Source organism: Panthera uncia, unplaced genomic scaffold (genome assembly GCF_023721935.1).
Source record: "Panthera uncia isolate 11264 unplaced genomic scaffold, Puncia_PCG_1.0 HiC_scaffold_173, whole genome shotgun sequence".
NCBI classification, from domain to species: Eukaryota; Metazoa; Chordata; class Mammalia; order Carnivora; family Felidae; genus Panthera; species Panthera uncia.
In genome coordinates, this window is record NW_026058393.1 from 93,881 (window position 1) to 113,642 (window position 19,762).

General features: G+C 43.9%; 1 protein-coding gene across 1 annotated transcript in view; it reads right to left on the reverse strand.

The window, feature by feature from the left end:
• LOC125917342 (hydrocephalus-inducing protein homolog) overlaps positions 1-19,706 on the reverse strand; it is a gene marked incomplete at its 5' end in the record, with an annotated part of 107,951 nt that extends 88,245 nt beyond the window's left edge. The window contains 10 exons of the mRNA XM_049623571.1: positions 252-463; positions 4,285-4,458; positions 6,602-6,775; positions 7,256-7,435; positions 10,118-10,286; positions 14,834-15,073; positions 18,275-18,424; positions 18,761-18,952; positions 19,103-19,230; positions 19,482-19,706. Coding sequence (XP_049479528.1) covers positions 252-463; positions 4,285-4,458; positions 6,602-6,775; positions 7,256-7,435; positions 10,118-10,286; positions 14,834-15,073; positions 18,275-18,424; positions 18,761-18,952; positions 19,103-19,230; positions 19,482-19,706 — 1,844 coding nt within the window. The remainder of the gene's footprint in view (positions 1-251; positions 464-4,284; positions 4,459-6,601; positions 6,776-7,255; positions 7,436-10,117; positions 10,287-14,833; positions 15,074-18,274; positions 18,425-18,760; positions 18,953-19,102; positions 19,231-19,481) is intronic.
• Positions 19,707-19,762: the final 56 nt, after the last annotated feature.

Below are 19,762 nucleotides of genomic sequence, written 5' to 3' on the forward strand. Positions count from 1 at the left end.
TCAGACTCTTAGGGCAGCTTAAGTGCAGCGATTTTGCTTTATCTTTATTTTGTTAGCATTCAACCCAGTGCCTATAACATTAAAGTCACTTGCTGAACGCCTGCCAGATGACCTCTCCTTGCAGGACCTGCACCATGAACCTGGTGAGGGCCCCCACAGCAATGGCATGATGCTGACATAGCTGAGGGGTTCTGAGGAGAAAGGGCAGGAGGAGGGATCCCACCCCTCTTCTGGGGAGCCCTGGTTTGTACCTGTGGCGTTTCGGACGCATGCTGGTGGTGCTGCTTCTGAGACCCAGAGCCATGGCTCTCCGCCTTGCTTTTGGCAATAATCATGCTCCCACGCATGGTCTTCGCCGATTTCATTTCAGGGGACAGGGTAGATTCTGAGGTAAACTTGCCCAGGGTCTCACTGCTCAGATGTGTCTGTCCCACAGCAGTTTGGCCTGAAGCAGCCTCCTGGGCTACACAGAGAGAGTGGGTTTATATTAAAAGTCACCTCAGGATGATCAGGAAATAATAGTGGGGATGGCACAACTCCTAGCGGGGTTGGTGTGATTCTCTTGAGGAGCACACAGCCGTCTCCATCTGCAGCTGGCTGGGAGGGGCTGGAAGAAGAGGCTACACACGCCGAGGCTGGATGAGGACAGGCGAGTGGAGAGGCTGGACTGGAGTCCAGGGCTCTTCGCTGCCCATCTGCCCAGTGGGTCCCATGTTAGTCTGCCCCACTTCCTCTTCCAGCCCCGAGGGCAAGCATTTCTGAAACTGCTGGTCCACTGTAGCCCTGCCTTGGAAAGCTGACACCTCAGATGGGGCAATGCGGTTGTGCGCTAGGCAGCCTCCACGTTTTCCAGCTCAGGAAGAATTGCTAAGACTCCTTATTCCTTGTTGGCCATTTCAGCAAATAAGCCCTCAGAACTCCCTTGAGAGCTGTCACTATCTTTTGTCCCTCTGTCCCTCCCCTGAGAGCTGGTTATAGGTACAAGGACACCATACTGCACCTGGGGGTGGCAGGGGTCAAAGGGCATTGAGGCCACCAGTGGAACAGCTGTACCAACATTCTGTTGGTTCGTCCCTCGTTCATCCAGGTCCCGTTACCCCCGGTGCCTCCAGGCTCCACCTGATTGTGATGGCTCCAGCCTCTTGCCACCTGTGCCCACTCACTTCGCCATGAGTCCTATGCCTCCACGGCCGCTCCCGCCTCCACTGACGGCTGTAGGGTCTCTTCTGTGCTGTCCCCATGTCTGTCAACCTCCCCTGCCAGCGGCGTCATCCAGCCATATCTTACAAAGCCAGCTCTTCCTGATATAATACTAATAAGGGTTTTCATTTCATCTCTCACTTCTTTCAAGACATCATCATTTCACCTCCTTTTTTCCTCACTGCCCAGCTTCTAAAACAGTAGTGTGGGCCACATCTGTCCAATAGACGTATAATGTGTATCCAATTTAGATTTTCTAGTAGCCACATTAGAAAAGTACAAATCGATTTCCATGGTATGTTTAACCCAATCTACCCCAAATGTGATCATATCAACACATTTCTACCTTGTTATTTTACAGTCTTTTTCTCCTACTACATCTTCAACTCCCATGTGCCACCCCCTACCCCCTGCCTGAACCACCACCCCCAAGCAGCACATTTCAATTTGGACACCCATGTTTCAGGTGGCTGGTGGGTACTGCATGGGACAGGGACACACAGGGTTAGATTTACCACTTCTGCTTCAGGACAGCCTGTGGACCCCGCAGTGAACAGCAAGTGTAGGTTTGGGTTTAACCCCTCCATTGAAAGGGCTTTCTCCAAAGCGCCCAGTGACCTCTGAACTGTGACCCACAGTGGCCCTCTCTCAGGGCTCATTCTATCTGTACTTCCAGCAATCTATGACTACATTCATTCATTGATTTGACACATTTTTGGAAGTATTTACTCTGTGTCTACTCTGTGCCAGGTACCAACCCAGGGGCTGGGAATGCATCAGTGAAGAGAACGAACACACATCCCTGCTCCCAGCTAACATTCTGGTGGGGTAGGGAGACAGTAGCATAAGGAAGTCAAGTAAATGGTATATGAACCAGTGATAAGGCCTATGAGACAGACAAGGCCAAGGTGCCCAGACCCAACCAGGGCACTGGAGAGGTGTGCAAACCCTTCTTGCCCCTCCCGCCTGCAGCTTTGTTTCCTTGACTTCTCTGCATCCTGCTCTCCTGACTGCCCACCCCTCTGACACTCACTCTGCCTTCTCGGCCTCCCTGGCTTCTCCTCTACCTACACTCCTCTTAAAATATAAGTGTTCCCCAATGTCCTGTCCTGCTCTTTCCATCCCTCTCCTCTTTCTGGAACTTTCTGGGCTGATTTTCTTTCTTCCAGCAGGTGCACCTCTTACTTTCTTGAGGAAGACTCCCCCCGTTATGTCTTTAGCTTGACATGACCTCCTCAGGTAGGAAGACCAAATCCACAGTTTCTTATGGGACACCAACACAGCTCCAAAGACCTCTGTGAAATGTAGTTTAATTGACAGAAAAGGAAACAAAATCTAAGAGAACCAGAATTATGATGTAGCTTGGGGTTCCCACTGACGGTAGCTGATTATGCCATCCCAAAATATGACTATTAGAGTTCAGGATATGTCACCTCAAAATACGCTGCTTGCTTTTGAACTGTGGGCACTTGAAAAACAGCAAATGTGGGGAGAAGACTTCTCTGACCTTCTCTTATCTGTCTAAAGACAAGTGTCCAAAGGGAACTCAACTGTCACAAATCCCCACCCTGGGAGTTCCATCCAGCAGAGTGGACTGACTCATCACAGGAGAGGAGACATGCTTGTCATTAACTACCGTACACTCATCCATTGTTCTGTGGGTCCATTCATCTTCCCTAAGACTCATTTGCTCTCCCCTAAGAGGACTACCTCCCTCCTCTTCTCTCCCTGTGAAGATGGTATTTAATTCAGAATTCTAAGTCACCTCATTTCCTCCTGAGTATCTTCCATGTACACAAGAAGGACACATGTTAATAAACTTATTTTTTTTCTTTGTTAATCTTTTATTATAGCAGTCTCCGCCAAGAACTCAGGATAGAGAGAAAATTATTTTTCCTCTCTTTCACTACTCAAAAGCTACTTTTCTGACCTTTTCAGCAAAGAATCTTCTATTTCCCTAAGCATTCTATGCAGAGGTATGGAAGGGGCATGCCTAAAAGCCCCAGCCACTTTTATCAGTCAACCAGCAAGCATGGTGCACTATCAGAAATGATGTTATGCTGTTATGAATGAATATTTATTAAAAATGGTTCCTCTCAGAGCAATCACTCTACTTCAATGTATTTTACCAATTGAGCAGCCATCTCCTGCCCTGTCGGTCCACAGACAACCTGATGGAGCCAGAATTCTCTACCTCTGGTAGGCAGGCCACACCAGGCCTCACTACTATGGTGTTTAAAACCTTAATTAATTTTCTTCTCCAACAAACTTTCTCCTTTTCCCACATTTCCTATCTTGGTAAATGACATCACTCTCTTCCTGGTTTCCATGACTGGAAATTCTAGGTGACCATCTGGAATGCCTCCCCATCTTTCAATTTCCTGCCATGCAGGTGCTAGGGGGTCAGCTGGCCCAAACCTGTTCACTGTCGGCATCTCCAGTGCTTCCTTTACAAGACATTACAAGAGCTGCTTTCCTAGTGTGGCTTTCTGACCATTTCTCCCAGAGGGTGATAACCACCCGACTCCTCTGTTCCTTCAAAATAAAACCCGAATTCCTAATCTCGGCATCAAGGTCAACCAAGATGGGCCTGAGCCTGCCTTCCCACCTCTAATTTACTGTCAGCTTCCTTGCTTTCTTGGGCAGGAATGTACTTGACTTCTTCTTTGCCTGTCCTTTAAAGCTCATTTGCATGAAAACTTCCCCAGATCAAGCTGGTTGGACCCCAGCCATCCCAAAGTTGCCCTTTCACAGAAGTCAGTATTTCTGTTACATTATTTCCCTCTGCTCTGAACAAGTCCATGTCTGTTCCCTTTCCACAAGTCACCCCCAAAAGTGTGGGCTGCCTCTTATTCATGGTCCTGTTCCCCATAGCACCAAATGGGTGCCTGTCTGGGCAGCGGGGAGAGCCACAGATACTCAGTGAAGACAACTCTTCCCTGGGCTATAAGTTGGCAGTATGTTGTAAGTCAGCTTTCAACCAGGCTGGGGGAGAAAAGCTCAACGGGGGACACAGAGAAGATGGGTATTAGCAGCAGGCTGCCGGCCACTTGACCACAGAAAGTCAGGGGAAAAGGCTCTTACCAGACTCTTCTCCTTCCTTCATGGACTGCTCTATGGCAGCTCTGATACAGAGCTCACGGGCCCGGATCCCCGGGATGTTGCTGCCATCAGAGATCGCTTCAAGCACGATGGAGTCGATGTTCAAGCAGGCTGCATTGTAGTACCTGGCCATGCTGACTGCGGTGGCTGATTTCCCTGAAAAAAAGGTCAGGAGGTTGAATTTCCTGGCTCTCAGTTGCTTAGTGTCTCTAGACAGAAGAAGTTTCTAGAATGGAGGCCCCTGTAGAGTAATCTCTCCAAGCGCTTTGCCTCTATGTCTCTTGTGCGGCCACAGATGGCAGCAGAAAAGAGAAAGGAGGCCGGAACCACAAGTCAGGACCACGGATTCTTGTCCTCATTCTGCCACCCATGTGTTGTGCACCGTGTGATGGCAACACGTTTGCTCTCTGGATTTTCTCCTCAGTCTAGATGGTAATTCTATCAGATGACCTTTAAAAGTCGTGTAGCTCTACTGTCTCTGATTCTAATGGGAAGACTTTTTTGGTTTAAAGAATAACTTGTGTTGATCTTTCTTTTCTCATTTCAAAATATCTCCTTGTTAAAAAGAAAGCAGAAAATTCAAAGAACAAACAGGAGGGAAGGAAAAAGAAGATCCATAATTTGCTCACCCAGAGATATTACAGTTAGCATATGGCTGCTAAGTATGTATATATAACTACCTTACTTATATTTCTTTTAAAGAAATGGGTTATGTGGTAGGCTGAACAATGCCCCCCCACCCCAGCCAAAGACATCCACATCCAAATGTCTGAAACCTGTGAATATGTTACCTTATGCGGTAAAGGGGGTTAGCACCTTTGATTAAGTTAAGGATCCTCATATGGGAAATTATCCTGGATTATCTGGGTGGGCCCAACATAATCCCAAGGGCCCTTATAGGAGAAAAGCAAGAGGGTCAGAGTCAGAACAGGTGATTATGATGAAAAGGAAGAGAGACTGGAAGATACTATGATACTGGTTTTGAGGATGGAAGAAGGGGCCACAAGCCAAGGAATGCAGGCAACATTTCTAGAAGCTACAAAGGGAAAGGAAATGGGTCCTCTCCTAGAAGCCTCCAGAAGGAATGCAGCTCTTTTGACACATTTTAGACTTCTGACCTTCAGAAGGAAAGTAAATTTGCATTGTTTCAACTTACTAAATGTGTAGTTATTTGTTATGGTACCAATAGGAAATTAATCCAGATTACAAATCCTGAGTATGACATTTTTCTTACTTAAAATGATGTACCATGAACGTCTTTCTATTCATTTAGTACATTTCTATGGCACTTAAAGAAATTGTGGTGATAGCCGTACATAACTTACCATTTTAACCATATTTTAAGTTGCATTAAGTACATTCATACTATTGTGTGATCATCACCACCATAGGCCTCCAGCACTTTTTCATCTTCTCAAATGGAAACTCTGTACCCATTAAACAACAAGCTCCCATTCTTCTCCTTCCCAGTCCCTGGAAACTACCACTCTTCTTTCTGTTTCTATGAATTCGACCACTGCAAGCACTTCATATAAGTAGAATCATACAGCAATTATCCTTTCGTGATGATTTCACTTAGTATAATATCTTCAGTGTTCAACTATACTGTAGCATGAGTCAGAGTTTCCTTCTTTTTTGAGGCTGAATAATATCCCATTGTACCGTATTTTGTTTTTCCGTTTATCTGTCAGTGGACAGTTGGGCTGTTTCTACCTCTTGGCTATTGTGAGTAATGCTGCTATGGGGTGTACAAAACACTGTTTATAGAGGCCAAATAACTTACTATGTGGATGCACTAAAGCTTAATTAACCAGTCTTCTATACTGACTGCTTCAATTGCTCCCAAATTTTTACGATGCTGAGCAGCGCTGTAGTGAATGTTCATGCAGTTAATCTTTGTCCACATCACTAAACAGATTCTTAAGGTAAGCTTATAGAAGTAATATTTCTAGCTCAAGGAGCTTGTGCTTATTTCCCCCTCTCCTGTTTTATCATTTATTTTTATTTTCCCCCTCCTCTTTCTAAAGAATTTAATGTCTTGGATTTTTCCCTAATATTATTTTAAAATTATTGGAAGAATATAAGCTCAAACAACTCAGAGATATATTAATTAAAAATAAGGTGTCCCTGCTCTTTCTCTAACACTGTTTCTCTGAGATTGGCAATTTAATAGTTTGGGGATAGTCCCATGGTATACAAATCAAAAAAAAAAAAAAAGAGTCTTTTGTTATCTCGAAAATTACATGTGCGAACTTCACCATAACCCTTAAAGTGACAACCCTTGGGAGCTGCGGCATACCTGACAAGGGTGTCCCGTGGATGATAATGGCGATGCCCTTCCTGTTCTTGGCCATGCGGCCTTCTGCAGAAATATCAATGCCCAGGTGGCGCGCGATCGCCTTGCTCACTGGGTTGTTCTCTACTTCTCCAACCTCTTCCGTCGAGTGGCTGTCAACACTCTGTATCTTGTCAGCTGCAAATTAAAAATATACGTGTACAAGTGCATGCCCATGGGCACGCCCAGAATTCATACAGTCTGATGGAAAGGAGAACCACTTTTTCTTCTTGAACACTGCTGTGGCACAGTGGCAAATTATCTGCTGCACATGTTGTCACAGTTCCCACTCCCCCCTGCAGTGGATGGGAAGTGCCCTTTATAGCTGATAATTTGTCGACAGCTACTGGAAGTGAAAATACAGATACCCTTATTGACTCTTAATTCTATTTCTGGGGGAATATCTCCTGCTGAAAAAATAATACTGGAAACTAGCTGAATGTGCAACATTAAGGGGAATGGCTGACTAAGTGATGGCATATTCCTACTACAGAATTAATACACGGTAGTGCTAAAAGGCTCAAGGGTGCATTTTAGGGAGAAAAGTAAAAAGGCACTGGACAGTCTTCCCACTTCTCTTAGAGAGAACCAGTACAAAACATTTAAATGTTTGGTTACTTTGAAACATTATTTTTTCCAGGCTTTCCTCATCCTCCTCTTCATCCGGGTAGGTCTTGGACTCGACTGTGGGAATGTGCCGTTCTTCAGGGTTGGACGTGACAGAGATCCCTTGGCTCAGTGAGGTCCTCTTTGTACTGCCAGAGGTGCCTTGTTCTGATGAGGGCATATCTTCCTCTTCTGCCCGAGAAACAAAGAACAAAAACATGGGGGAAGTGTTGGGAGGGGGACAAGGGAGACAGGTATGGAAAAAGAAAGAGACAAAGTGGAGAATCACTGACCTGGTTACCATCACCCTGGACTAGCCAAAGCCAAGGAACAAGATCTGCAGTCAGTTGGCTGTTAAGAAGGTTCTCTGCCCAGGGGCACCTGGGTGGCTCAGTCACTTAAGCATCTGACTTAGGTTCAGGTCATGACCTCGTGGTTCATGCGTTCCAGTCCTGTGCTGGGCTCTCTGCTGTCAGCACAGAGCCTGCTTCAGATCCTCTGTGTCTCCCTCTCTCTCGGCCCCTCTCCCGTTGGTTCTCTCTCTCTCTCTCTCTCTCTCTCTCTCTCTCTCTCAAAATAAATAAACTTTAAAAAAAAATTTCTCTGCCCAGAGTGTTTCTACATCTTAACATTAAAAAGACTAAAATTATATATTTTCTCCAGAAAATTTAGAAAATTCAGAAGAGCAAGAATTATACAACTCATCTGCAAAAGAGATGTAGATAGAACAAGAAACAGTGACCGAGGAGTTGCAGCTGCACTTTATGATACCAGGCCCGCAGAGCTGTGGCCTCTCAGATCCTTAATTTTAAATTTTTCAAAGCTGAACTTGGGATCATGTTGTATATACCAATTTGTAGCCTGTTTTCCCCCTAAATCTGTCATGAACATTTGTCTATGCCATTGCCAAGTACACCTACCAATTTGTCTGCCTAGAACCCTCCTCACAATCTCAGTGGGGGTGTTGGGCTGTGACTGTACAAAATGACCCCCTTTACCGGGCCTGTTGACGGGGTTGACACTGTCTTTGTTTAGAGGTTGGATCTGAGGCAGAGAGGTCGGAGGTCTCCAGTGACTGGCTTCCCTGGCCGTGGTGCGGGAAGCAGGGAGGATGGTCTGCACGTGAGCAGAGGGAGCACAGGCTCAGGGAAGCCCTGGGGAAAAGCCGAGTATGCACCTTCCTGGCTCCCTCTGAACCCGTGGGTCCCTGTTCTCGGCCAACTTCCAATGGGCCAAATGAAAAAACGAACCCACAACTGTACTGTGTAAGGACGGGGACGAGAGCAACAGGGTCCTTCTCTGATTTTGTGATGCCCTTTACACATGGCAGCACCCCCAGCGTTCTGTCCCAGTGGTTCTGAGTTCCAGTGTCTCCCCTCCCACCACCTTCCTGGTTGTGGGCTCTCAAAGACAGGGCCTGTTTCACTGATCTGTTTACAGTGCTTCAGCTCCGTTCGTGGAACACTGTGGGTGCTTGTTATAGGCTTAACTAGTTACCCTAAAATTCTTAGGTTGAAATCCTACTCCCCAGTACCTCAGAAAGTGGCTATGTAATAAAGTTAAAAAGGGGTTATATGGATGCCCTATTCCACCCACACTCCAGTATAACTGGTGTTCTTTAAGAAGAGACTAGGACAGACACAGACAGAAGACCATGTGAACACCAGGGGAAGACAGGCAGCTACAAGCCAAGGAAGGAGGTTCTGCAGACAATGACCCAGCTGACACCTGGATCTTAGGCTTTGAGCCTCCTGAACTACGAGAAAATAAATTTCTGTTGATTGAGCCACCAAGTCTGTGGTCTTTGCGATGGCAGTTCTGGTAAACTAATAGTGCTCAATGACACTGACCAGGAGATTGAGGGCAAAGGTGGTCTTCTTCTCTCATCTTCTCCTTTTAGGACAAACTAGTATTCTCTGACTGGCTCCCTTGAGAGACAAGACGAGCCCAAGGTCAGGAGAAAATGGACTCCATTCCATTCATTCATTCACTGTTATAGCACATGTTATTGGGCACCGTGACGTATCAGGTGCAGTTCCATGCTTTGGGGTTACAAGTGGGGAATGCATGTTCACTGCCTTTATGGGAGCTTCTTATTGGGGGGGGAGACAGGTATGAAGAAAACAATTACACATGTGATGACTATTACACAGAAGAACAGGGAGGGCACATTTCCAAGATGAGGGCATGATAAACAGGAAGGAGAAGCATGCATCACGACAAACTGCACGGTGCTACAGGTCATCAAGGACCCCTGACGCTCAGGTGCACAAAAGGGAGCCCATGGATGGATGGTGGGGTAATACAGGGGCGCTGGGCCAGAAAGGGGCACATTATGAGAGCACAGTCCAGTTTTATGATTGGGGTTTGGCTTAAAGACCGTGGAGGGCCAACCTCATCCTTGGGGGAACCCCCACTCCTGACCTCTCTTAGGACACCAAGTTGTACCCTGTGTGACATATTCAAGCACACACAGAAGCCACGGAGTACAGTGGTTACCGTCGTGGATGCCAGAGTCAGAGAGATCTGGGCTTGAATCCTGACTCTGCCCCTTCACACTGTGGACCTGGTGTCTCAGTGCTTTAGTCTCTCAGCTAAGTGTGTAAAGCCTAAGTGTTCTTCTATCCCTCTATTAGCTGTTTTTAAGCCTGAACTCCCCACTAGACTCTAGTGGGAGCAGAGCGTATCCCTGTCTCTGCATTCATACTGTGGGGAGAACAGGCCCATTTTGTGACGTTACAGATGAAATATGTGAGGCACCAGCATGTGCCCAGCATGTGGCAGCTGCTCGGTAAGTGGCCAGCCTCCCAGCAGGGACCCTTCCAGGGCGCCAGCGCGGTGGCTGAAGCCGGGCTCTCGGCCCTGAGCTCTCACCGTTTTCCTGGGCCAGACTCTCCAGAAACTTCGCCTTCATCTGTTCCTCTTTGGACCGCTTCATCTCCTTAAAGTACTCATAAACCTCTGGGGGTAGCTTTTCCCCCGGAACACGGGGAGGCAGCAGCAGGGTGTTGTAGGAATCGTAGCCCTTCAGCATTCGCAAGATCTGCAAGAGGACGACAGGAACTGCTGCTGGGTGTGCTAGAAGCTTTCTCCTGACGGTCCTCGGAGGGTCTGCTTACCCACCAGGTAAAACCCCTGCTCCTTCCTGTACAAGGGGCCTTTGGAGAGGTCTAGAAAGTAAGGCCGGGCCCTGAAGCTGGGGATACAAGATCTTGATTTTTGCCCCATTTGAGCCCAGGCATTTCAGATGTGGAAGAGAATTTTCCTCTTATTTTACAAATATCATATACTGTTTTCCTTTCTTTCTTTCTCTTTCTTTCTTTCTTTCTTTCTTTCTTTCCTTTTTTCCCTTGACAAAAGTACAGAACTCCATTATCCACTTTGAGCTACACGTTCTTGAAAAATACTGTAGTTAGAAATGTTATACAAGGGAGGAAAGTGGTTGTCTCACAGAGGATTCAGGGAGAAACAGATAAAATGGTATTAAGCATGTGTGTGCATGAGTATGTGTTGGGGGTATGGGGGTAGGGAAGGACTATGTATTAGGGTTATCAGATAAAATACGGGATGCCCAGTTTAATCTGAATTTTAGATAAACAGTGAATAATTTTTTAGTACAAAAATGCCCACATAAAATAAGTCATATGTTTTTTATCTGAAATTCAAACTTAACTACGTAATTTGTTTTTATTTCTACAAAATCTGGTAACCCTAGTGTGTATGTATATTTATAAAACCAGTGCAACAAGGTTCTAGAGAGCGATCACTTCCTGTATGGCCTAATTTATGTGAAAAATCTGTTTTGTTGAGTAACCTTTCTCCAGGATCACTATTTTTGGTTGTGTGAAAACCACTGTTAAGAAGCTCATTCTAAAATTTATATGGATGAACAAAGAGCTAAGAATAGTTAAAACAACTGAAACTAATAATCCTATATGTTAATTATACTTGAATATAAAACATGGTAAAAAAAGGGAAAAAGAAGAGTTAAAACATTAATGAAAAAGAAAAAGAGAGGATCGCCCTACTAGATATTAAGACTGTTGAAGCCGGAGTAACAGACAGCGTGGGACTGATGTTGGGACAGACAAACTGGCCAATCACATGATGTAGAGAAGAGAGCTTGGAAGAAACCCACTCATACATGGAGTTTGATTCAGGAGAGAGGCAGCATGGCAGGTCAGTGGGCGAAAGGAAGGAATATTCCAAAGACTGGGTGATGGAGACATACAAGGGCCTGGACAACTTGCTTCAACTGGGGCAATTCTAAAGAGACAGCCCAGCGGTAGAGCTTCCTGTGGGGTCTGCTGAGGTCTCTGCTGTAATCTCATCACAGCTCATCTCTCTGCCCGGCACCGCTTGCCTTATTCTTCACTGGTGTTGCTCCTGAGATGGCTCCCTACCAAATCTGCATACACATCTCGGAGTCTCAGACTCTGCTTTGCATTGAACCTGGCCCACAACAGAGGATGCAGTGCCAACATGAGCCATTGAGCGTTTCATGAATACCTAATGAAAAGATTCCTTTCCAGAGAGACAAATTCCCCTTCTGAGAAAAACTTCGAGATGCAGAATCTAAATTGGGTAGAGCATAAATATTACATGTAAAGAAGACAGAAGATTTAAAGGCTGAGTTGGGGGAGGGTCCAGAGGAAGCAGAACCACCTTAGCTAAGCCATTCCCAAATTCCTGACCCACAGACAACATGAGATAACAAACACTTATTGTTTTAAGTTGCTAAGCTTGGGGGTAATTTGTTTTGCAGCAATAGATAACTAATTAATAAGCAAAAAAGCATCAGACTTCATGAACAGCAAAACCTTAGGAGAAAACAATGGAGCAATGCATTTAAGATATTCAAGTGCAGAAAATGTGAGCCAAGGATATGGTATCCAACCAAACTTACCTTCAAGCATAAAAGCCACAGATAAATAGTCATGAACGTATGTGTACTCAGGGAATAGTGTTCCCATGATCCCTACCTGAGGAATCCACTAGAGAATGAGCTTCAGACAATAGAGTGGTTACTGAAGAAGCTTCATCACAAGGACTGGTGTTGAACATTGAATGTATTTAAATATAGAACTAAAACTAAGTGATAGAAATTAGGTTCTGACATCATAATATTATAAGCTCTGACATGACAGATACACCACAAAAAGCAAAACATGGAGGGAGTGTACATGAGATGATTACCCAGCAGGCATTAATTTAAAAGAATATCTTTTTTTAAAAATTTTTTTTAACGTTTATTTATTTTTGAGACAGAGAGAGAGACAGAGCATGAACGGGGGAGGAGCAGAGAGAGAGGGAGACACAGAATCGGAAGAAGGCTCCAGGCTCTGAGCCATCAGCCCAGAGCCCCACATGGGGCTCGAACTCACGGACCGCGAGATCGCGAGATCGTGACCTGAGCTGAAGTCGGACGCCTAACCGACTGAGCCACCCAGGCGCCCCAAGAATATCATTTTAAATTAGAGGATGGTGAGAAGAGAGAAAAAGAGATTAGTGGCTCATTTCATAATTTCTCACAGTAGGGAACTAAGAGGCAGTTTCTAGAAAGTGGGGTACTAAGCAGTTCATACAGCTCAGCCTCAAGGTAGCAGAACAGGATGGAGATAGTAAAAAGGGACCTGGAGAGATGACGTGGAACAGAATAGAGAGCCCATAAGTAGACCCAAATAAATATAGTCAACTGACCTTTGACAAAGGAGCAAATGCAATACAATGAACAAAGACACTTTCCAACTAACAATGCTGGACCCAGACACCCACATACAAAATACCCAAATCTAGATAGACCCAATATCTTCCACAAAGCTTAAAATGGATCATAGGCCTAAACGAAAACCATACAATTATAAAACTCTTAGAAGGTGATATAAGAGTGACCTAGGGTGTGGTGATCACATTTTAGATACAACACCAAAGGCATGGTCCATGAAAATAATAATTGAGAGGGTGGACTTCCTTAAATTTAAAAACCTCTGCTCTGCAAAAGACAATGTCAAGTGAGTGAAAAGACAAGTTACAGACTGGGAGAAAATATTTGCAAAAGATGCATCTGATAAACTTGTGTTATTCAAAATATTTAAAGAACTCTTAAAACTTAACAATGAGAAAACAAATCACCCAATTAAAAAATGAGCCAAAGACCTTAACAGACACCTCACTGAAGAAGATATACAGATGGCAAATCAGTACATGAATAGATGCTCCACGTTGTATGTCATCAGGGAAATGCAAATTGAAATGAGATACCACTACAGACTTATTAGAATGGCCAAAGTCCAAAACACTGACAACATCCAATGCTGATGAGAATGAGGAGCAACAGGAACTTTCACTTATTGCTGGTGGGAGTGCAAAATGGTATGACCACTTCGGAAGACAGTCTGGCAGTTCTTATAAAACTAAATGTACTCTTACCATACGGTCTGGCAGTTGTGCTACTTGGTACTTATCCAAAGGAGATAAAAATGTATGTCCACACAAAATCTGCACGTGGATGTTTATGGCAGCTTTGTTTATAACTGCCCAGATATGGAAACAACCAAGATGTCCCTCAGTAGGTGAATGGGTAAATAACCTGTTATGTCCAGACAACGGAATATTATTTAGTACTAAAAAGAAATGAGCTATCAAGCCATGGAGGGAACTTAAGTGCATATTACTAAATTAAAGAAGCCAGTCGGAAAAGGTATACTGTATGATTGCAACTATATGACACTCTGGAAAAGACCAAACTATGGAGATAGTAAAAAGATCAGTGGTTGCCAGGAGGTGGGGGGTGGGGAGGGATGAATAGGCAGAGCAGAGAGGATTTTTAGGGCAGTGAAAATACTCTATATGATACTATAATGCTGGATACATGTCATTATACATTTGTCCAAATCCAAGGAATGTACAACACCAAGAGTGACCCCCAATGTAAACTGTGAATTTTGGGTGATTATGAAGTATCAATGTAGGTTCATCAATTGTAACAAATGTACCACTCTAGTAGGGGATGTTGATAATGGAGGAAGGTATGTATGTGTGTGGGGCAAGGGCCATATGGGAAATATCTGTAACTTCGTCTCAATTTTGCTGTGAGAAAAAAGTTTAAAACAAGTACATGGAGGAACAATTGGAAAATATGTAGCCCTGAACAAACAGAAAAAAAAAGTGGCAGATTCAAGCCCTAACATAATTATATTAAATGTAAATGGTCTAAATACACTAATTAAGGATGGAGACTGCCAGAGTGTATTTTTGTTTTTAAAGATTCAGTTACATGCTGTCTACAAGAAACTCACTTCAAATATGACAGCGGCATACATTCTTTACTATTAAAGTTTTAGCACGCATTAGTTTTTCAATTAGTTGTTTAAAATGTGTAATGAGATCACAAAGAAGTAATAAATTCTGCTCAGAGCAAGGGTCAGGAAAGGCTACAAAGTGGACTTTAAATTGACAAGGAAGGGCTTAAAGTGAAGAAGAGGCAAAGGTTAGGAGGAAATTAGTTGTCCATGCAGAGGGAAGAGCACAGGTACATGGTAGGACCCAGCAGGGATAGGAAAAGGAAATTTGGTTTTGGCCTCTGCTCACCTTCTCTTCTAGGAGATACTGTTGGTCAAATTCTAAGGAGTAAAACTCAATGGGGAAGTTGCAGGGATTCTTTACCACCACCTCAGCCTCGTCTCCAGGTGCATAAGGCAGCAGTGGCCCCAGCTCCAGAAAAGAGGGACTAAATTCCAACCGTGGCTCAAGACCCTGCCCCTCTACCAGCAGTGTAAGCTTTTGAGGACTCTGGGCAATCTGGAAAACCAGGGTTTGGCTGTAGAATTTCTGGAAATCATAAAAAACAAAACAAGCATCTTAACTTTTTGTGTTATATGCTCTGTAAACCTGAAAGCCACTGTGGGGACAAAATTGAGAGAAAACTTTTGGGGCACCTGGGTGGCTCAGTCTGTTAAGCGTCTGACTTTGGCTCAGGTCATGGTTCGTGGGTTCAAGCCCTGTGTCAGGCTCTGTGTTGACAGCTTGCTCAGAGCCCGGAGCCTGCTTCGGATTCTGTGTCTCCTTCTCTCTCTGCCCCTCCCCTGCTCACACTCTGTTTCTCAAAAGTAAATAAATGTAAAAAAAAAAAAAAAAAAGAAAAAAAAAAAAAGAGAGAAAACTTTTCATGTAAAATTACATGAGAGTAATTTATATTACTGCATTAATACTAGGTTTCTAGCATGCTAGGCACTGTACAAAGTGCATCATCACTCGTAAAAGGCCCTCTGAATACCGCACTCAGATCCTTCAGACCCTCTAGTGTGTTCCGATGGGCCACTGTCTGCACCCCTGGGCTCTCATTTCATGGGCCCTGCTGCCTATGGGCAGGGAAGGGTGGAGCAGAAGTGCTGGGGATTAATCCCTTCCAGGAGCAATTCTCAAACATTGACTCAGGAACTACCACATAAATATCCCAGGTCCCTTGCTCCTGGAAAGAGATAATTCTGAAATATGCATTTTGTCTATTTCCACAGAGTTTCCCAGTAGGATTATGATCCAGTCTCCAAGGTAGCTGGCTCATTCACATGCCTTATTAGCTGCCTGCCTTTCCCTGATCACCTTCTACTTCTCCATCAGTGTTTCCTACACTTTCCAAATAATCTGTTTGCACTTGAATCCTTGTCTCCAAGTATGTTTCTTGGAACATCTGAATTAATATACAGAAGTTATTTGAAAATACAGTTAAGCAGTGGGTCAGGAGTAATCAGCTGGGGCATTCAGTTTATCAGATATAATTACAATCTGAATACCAGTGAATAGTGATATCAACTATTCTAATCTGGTTTTTACTGGGGGACCTACTAAAAATGTGGAATCACAGGCCCCAACCTTAAATATCCCAACTTGACAGGGGCAGGGTAAGGCTGGGAATTCTGCATTTTTAACCAGATGCCCAGGTCATTCTGATACAGGTGGGTTCATGGCTTGGGTTTGGAGGCCATGAGTGGCTTCATGATTTGAAGAGCTCTTAACTATCTTAGCTCAAGGGAGAAAATCAGATGGATGGAATGCGTATGGACATATATACACACCCAGAAAATATCAATTGACGGAGACAGTAAGAGAATGAATTATTGACTAACTAACAGTTATGGGCTTAGCACCTTCTGACCCAAACTTCTATATTTTAATTGCTTTTTATGGAAATATTTCCATAAAAATAAACATTTCATTCATTTCCTTGTTTCCTAACATAGTGTTCTGCACATATATTATAACATCAGTGATTTCTCTTGTGCTGCTGATGCTGAAGGAAACATAGATGTGGATTGTATGCATTACAAAGCTAACCAATTAATTGTATACAGCCAACAAATTCCCCTCTAAATTGGTGGAGATATTCTATTAACTTTGACCAATTCCAACTCAACATATATGGAACCACCTGAACAAACCTTTCTTTTTTTTTTTTAAATTTATTTACTGATATGTCTCTCATTTAACAAACTATCCAAAATCTTGACAACCCTGACAGTAACACCCCTTCAGACTCTCTAAGAATGACAAACATATTAATTCTCTTTTCTGTTGAAAGGGTTGGGAGATTCTGATAATTCAAGAAACGGGCTTTTTAAAAAAGAATCAGATATGAAGTCATTTGCTTTTCTTCTTTCTCACTACAGACTCTTAAAAATTTCTTCAAAGCATTTCCATTACCAGGAAAATGGGAGTTAACTGTAGATATTCTGTAAAACCCACATGGGTTTTTTTCTTTTAAAAGACTAAAGTAGAGAAAGACATCTCCCTGATGCCTTAGGCTTTGAGCACAAGTCTTTACAGTGTAATCTCTTGAGACCCTCTCTGGCTCTAGGATTTTATTTTATTTTATTTTATTTTATTTTATTTTATTTTATTTTAATTTTTATTATTTTTTTTAAATTTTTTAAAGTTTATTTATTTTTGAGAGACAGAGAATGAGCAAGGGAGGGGCAGAGAGAGACGGAGACACAGAATCTGAAACAGGCTCCAGGCTCCGAGCTGTCAGCACAGAGCCTGACACTGGCTCAAACTCACGAACTGTGAGATCATGACCTGAGCCGAAGTCACTTAACCGACTGAGCCACCCTGGTGCCCCGGACTTTATTTTTGCTGTGTGCTTTGCTTGGAGTAGCTTTGTGTTAATGGCATTCACACACACACAAAAAAAGTTTGTGAGGCCCGGGTGGTATGTCTACCAGGAAGTATCCCAGCTACTGATGGTAACAGCAAATAGTTATTGAGACACTACATAGAGAGAAGTATGCTGTGTATTTTATTCACATTAATTCATATAATCTTCAAAATGACCCTAGGAAGTAACTATTGCAGGTTGATAATGTCTTAGTTGAAACCCTAGGGGCCAGATGATTTCAAATTCAGATTTTTAAAAAGGTAAATGCTGTGCATAGACCCCATGTTACATAATGTCCTCAGCAGGGCCCGAATCAGGTCCCCTATAATCAAACACTAGTATTTCCACAGTTACAATGTTTGACTCTGCAAACTAAGTGGAATAAATAAAGATTAAGTAGTCTCCTGTCAGTTCAGATTAGGTTTTTCTACCAAATGAGTTTGGGCCTGAAACTTATGAAATACCCCCCCTCCTCCACCTCCCCAGTTTCTGGAGCTTACTGGATTTTAAAATTGCAATAAGGATTTTTGCATGGGATATTGTTATTTTCCATTCTATCTATAAGCAAATTGAGGTTTAGAGAGGCTAAGGAATTTACTCAAAGCCATGAAATCTCTCAGTACAGAAGCAGAAGGCCACTAACCCAGGTCTGCTGATAAAAGTCAATGTGCTAGACAGATCTGATTCTGGAACTGGTGTTCTTAACTACCAGGCCACACAGCTCCAACATGAAACAAGCACTTGATGTCTTTATCACAATAGCGAGGCAAAGGTCACTCAAAAATTCCCTAGAGTCCTGCCTAATCAAGTGTGGCCTTTGAGTAAAGCTCAAAGAGACCCAGAGACTCCGAATGAAACCACATTTCTTCAAAGCTTACCTCTTCTTTAGGCATGAATTTCACTTGCACGTTGGACCTCTCATCAGGATCCAAGATCCCAGAAGTGGGCTGGATCTCAAAGATTCGTGTCTTTGGCTTTAATTCAGCACGTAGTTTCCGTCTTAAGTACTTTGGCATGTGTTTCTCCAGCTGGTTAACAGATAATTAGACAATTAGATCGTCTTCTATGGAAAGCAAATTTATTCTATCCTCCACTCACCCAGCCTACATTTACTGAGTCCCTTCCAGGTGTCAGGGAAGGTGTAGATACCAGGACTACAAAGATGACTGACACATCTACCAGACGGCACGGCCTGGTAAGTCCTTGAACGCTGGGCTAAGGGCCTGGATTGTATTTAGGAAGCCATGGTTGTCACTGCACGTCTTGGGAAGAAGAGTGAAATAATGAAAGCGAAGGCCCAGAATTCCATATCTGGATTAAATGGAGATGGGAAAAAGGGGACCAGTGGGTTACAACCCATTTACCTTGCTAACTGGCTTATGGCTCAGGAAAAACCATTCGCAAGGGACTTGGAGATGATTGGAAAACTGAATAGTCTCCACGAGGCACTGTCCACACTGAATTGTGGCAAACTGCACCTTTTCACAAGACAGTGTCATCGCAGGAATGGTCACCTTGGCTTGGAGACAGATGTGAACTGTTGGCCCTCCAACCACCTAGAATGGGCATAAAATTGCTGTTACCACGTGGCATGGGGTTGGGGGAAGAATCACGGCTCTCAAATAGCAATTGATTCATCCTAGGGGTAACTGGCAAGCAGAGCTCGTAGCTGGGGAGGATCAGCTGGGCCCAGCAGTGCATCTTACCTTGATGGGTAGAACGACCTCTTTGTTTCCAACTGAGAGACTGGCCCCTTGTGGGTCAAATTTCACTTCGAATGTTTCCGTTTCACAGTAAGGCAGATTCTTTACACGATCTAACTCAGTACTGAAACCTGGACCCAGATCAACAAAATTTCTTTGTGGGAAAGAGAAATGGCAAACAAGAGCTGCAGTAGATAGAGCCCTTCTGGGGTCAAAGTATCAATTAATACCCATGACCATTCAAAGAATCAATTAACGGCCCAAGAATTCTTTCAGCTGATCCCAGAAGAAGCATGAACACTACTCCAGAAGATCAGTACACGTGGGCACCCTGTTAGAAATGACAAAGTGCAAGAAGAAAGGGTCTCCCCAGTCTGGTTACCCGTGTCATGAAGGATGCGCTTTTCTGCATGGAAGGACACTGGGAAGCGACTGGTGTTGGTGATCTTGATGATGTGTGTTCGGATGTCACCAAGGATGATGTAGCCAAAGTCCAGGATATACTCTGGCAGCTGGACTCTGAAACAGTTAACAAGGCTCTCTTTACCAGTCACTTTTCCAAGAGTGACTATGCTATTCTCTTCTATCTCCTGTGCACAGTTCTGACCTCAGAACCGGAGGACAGAACAACCACCCTCCAGACAGGAGGCTATAGAAGCAAGA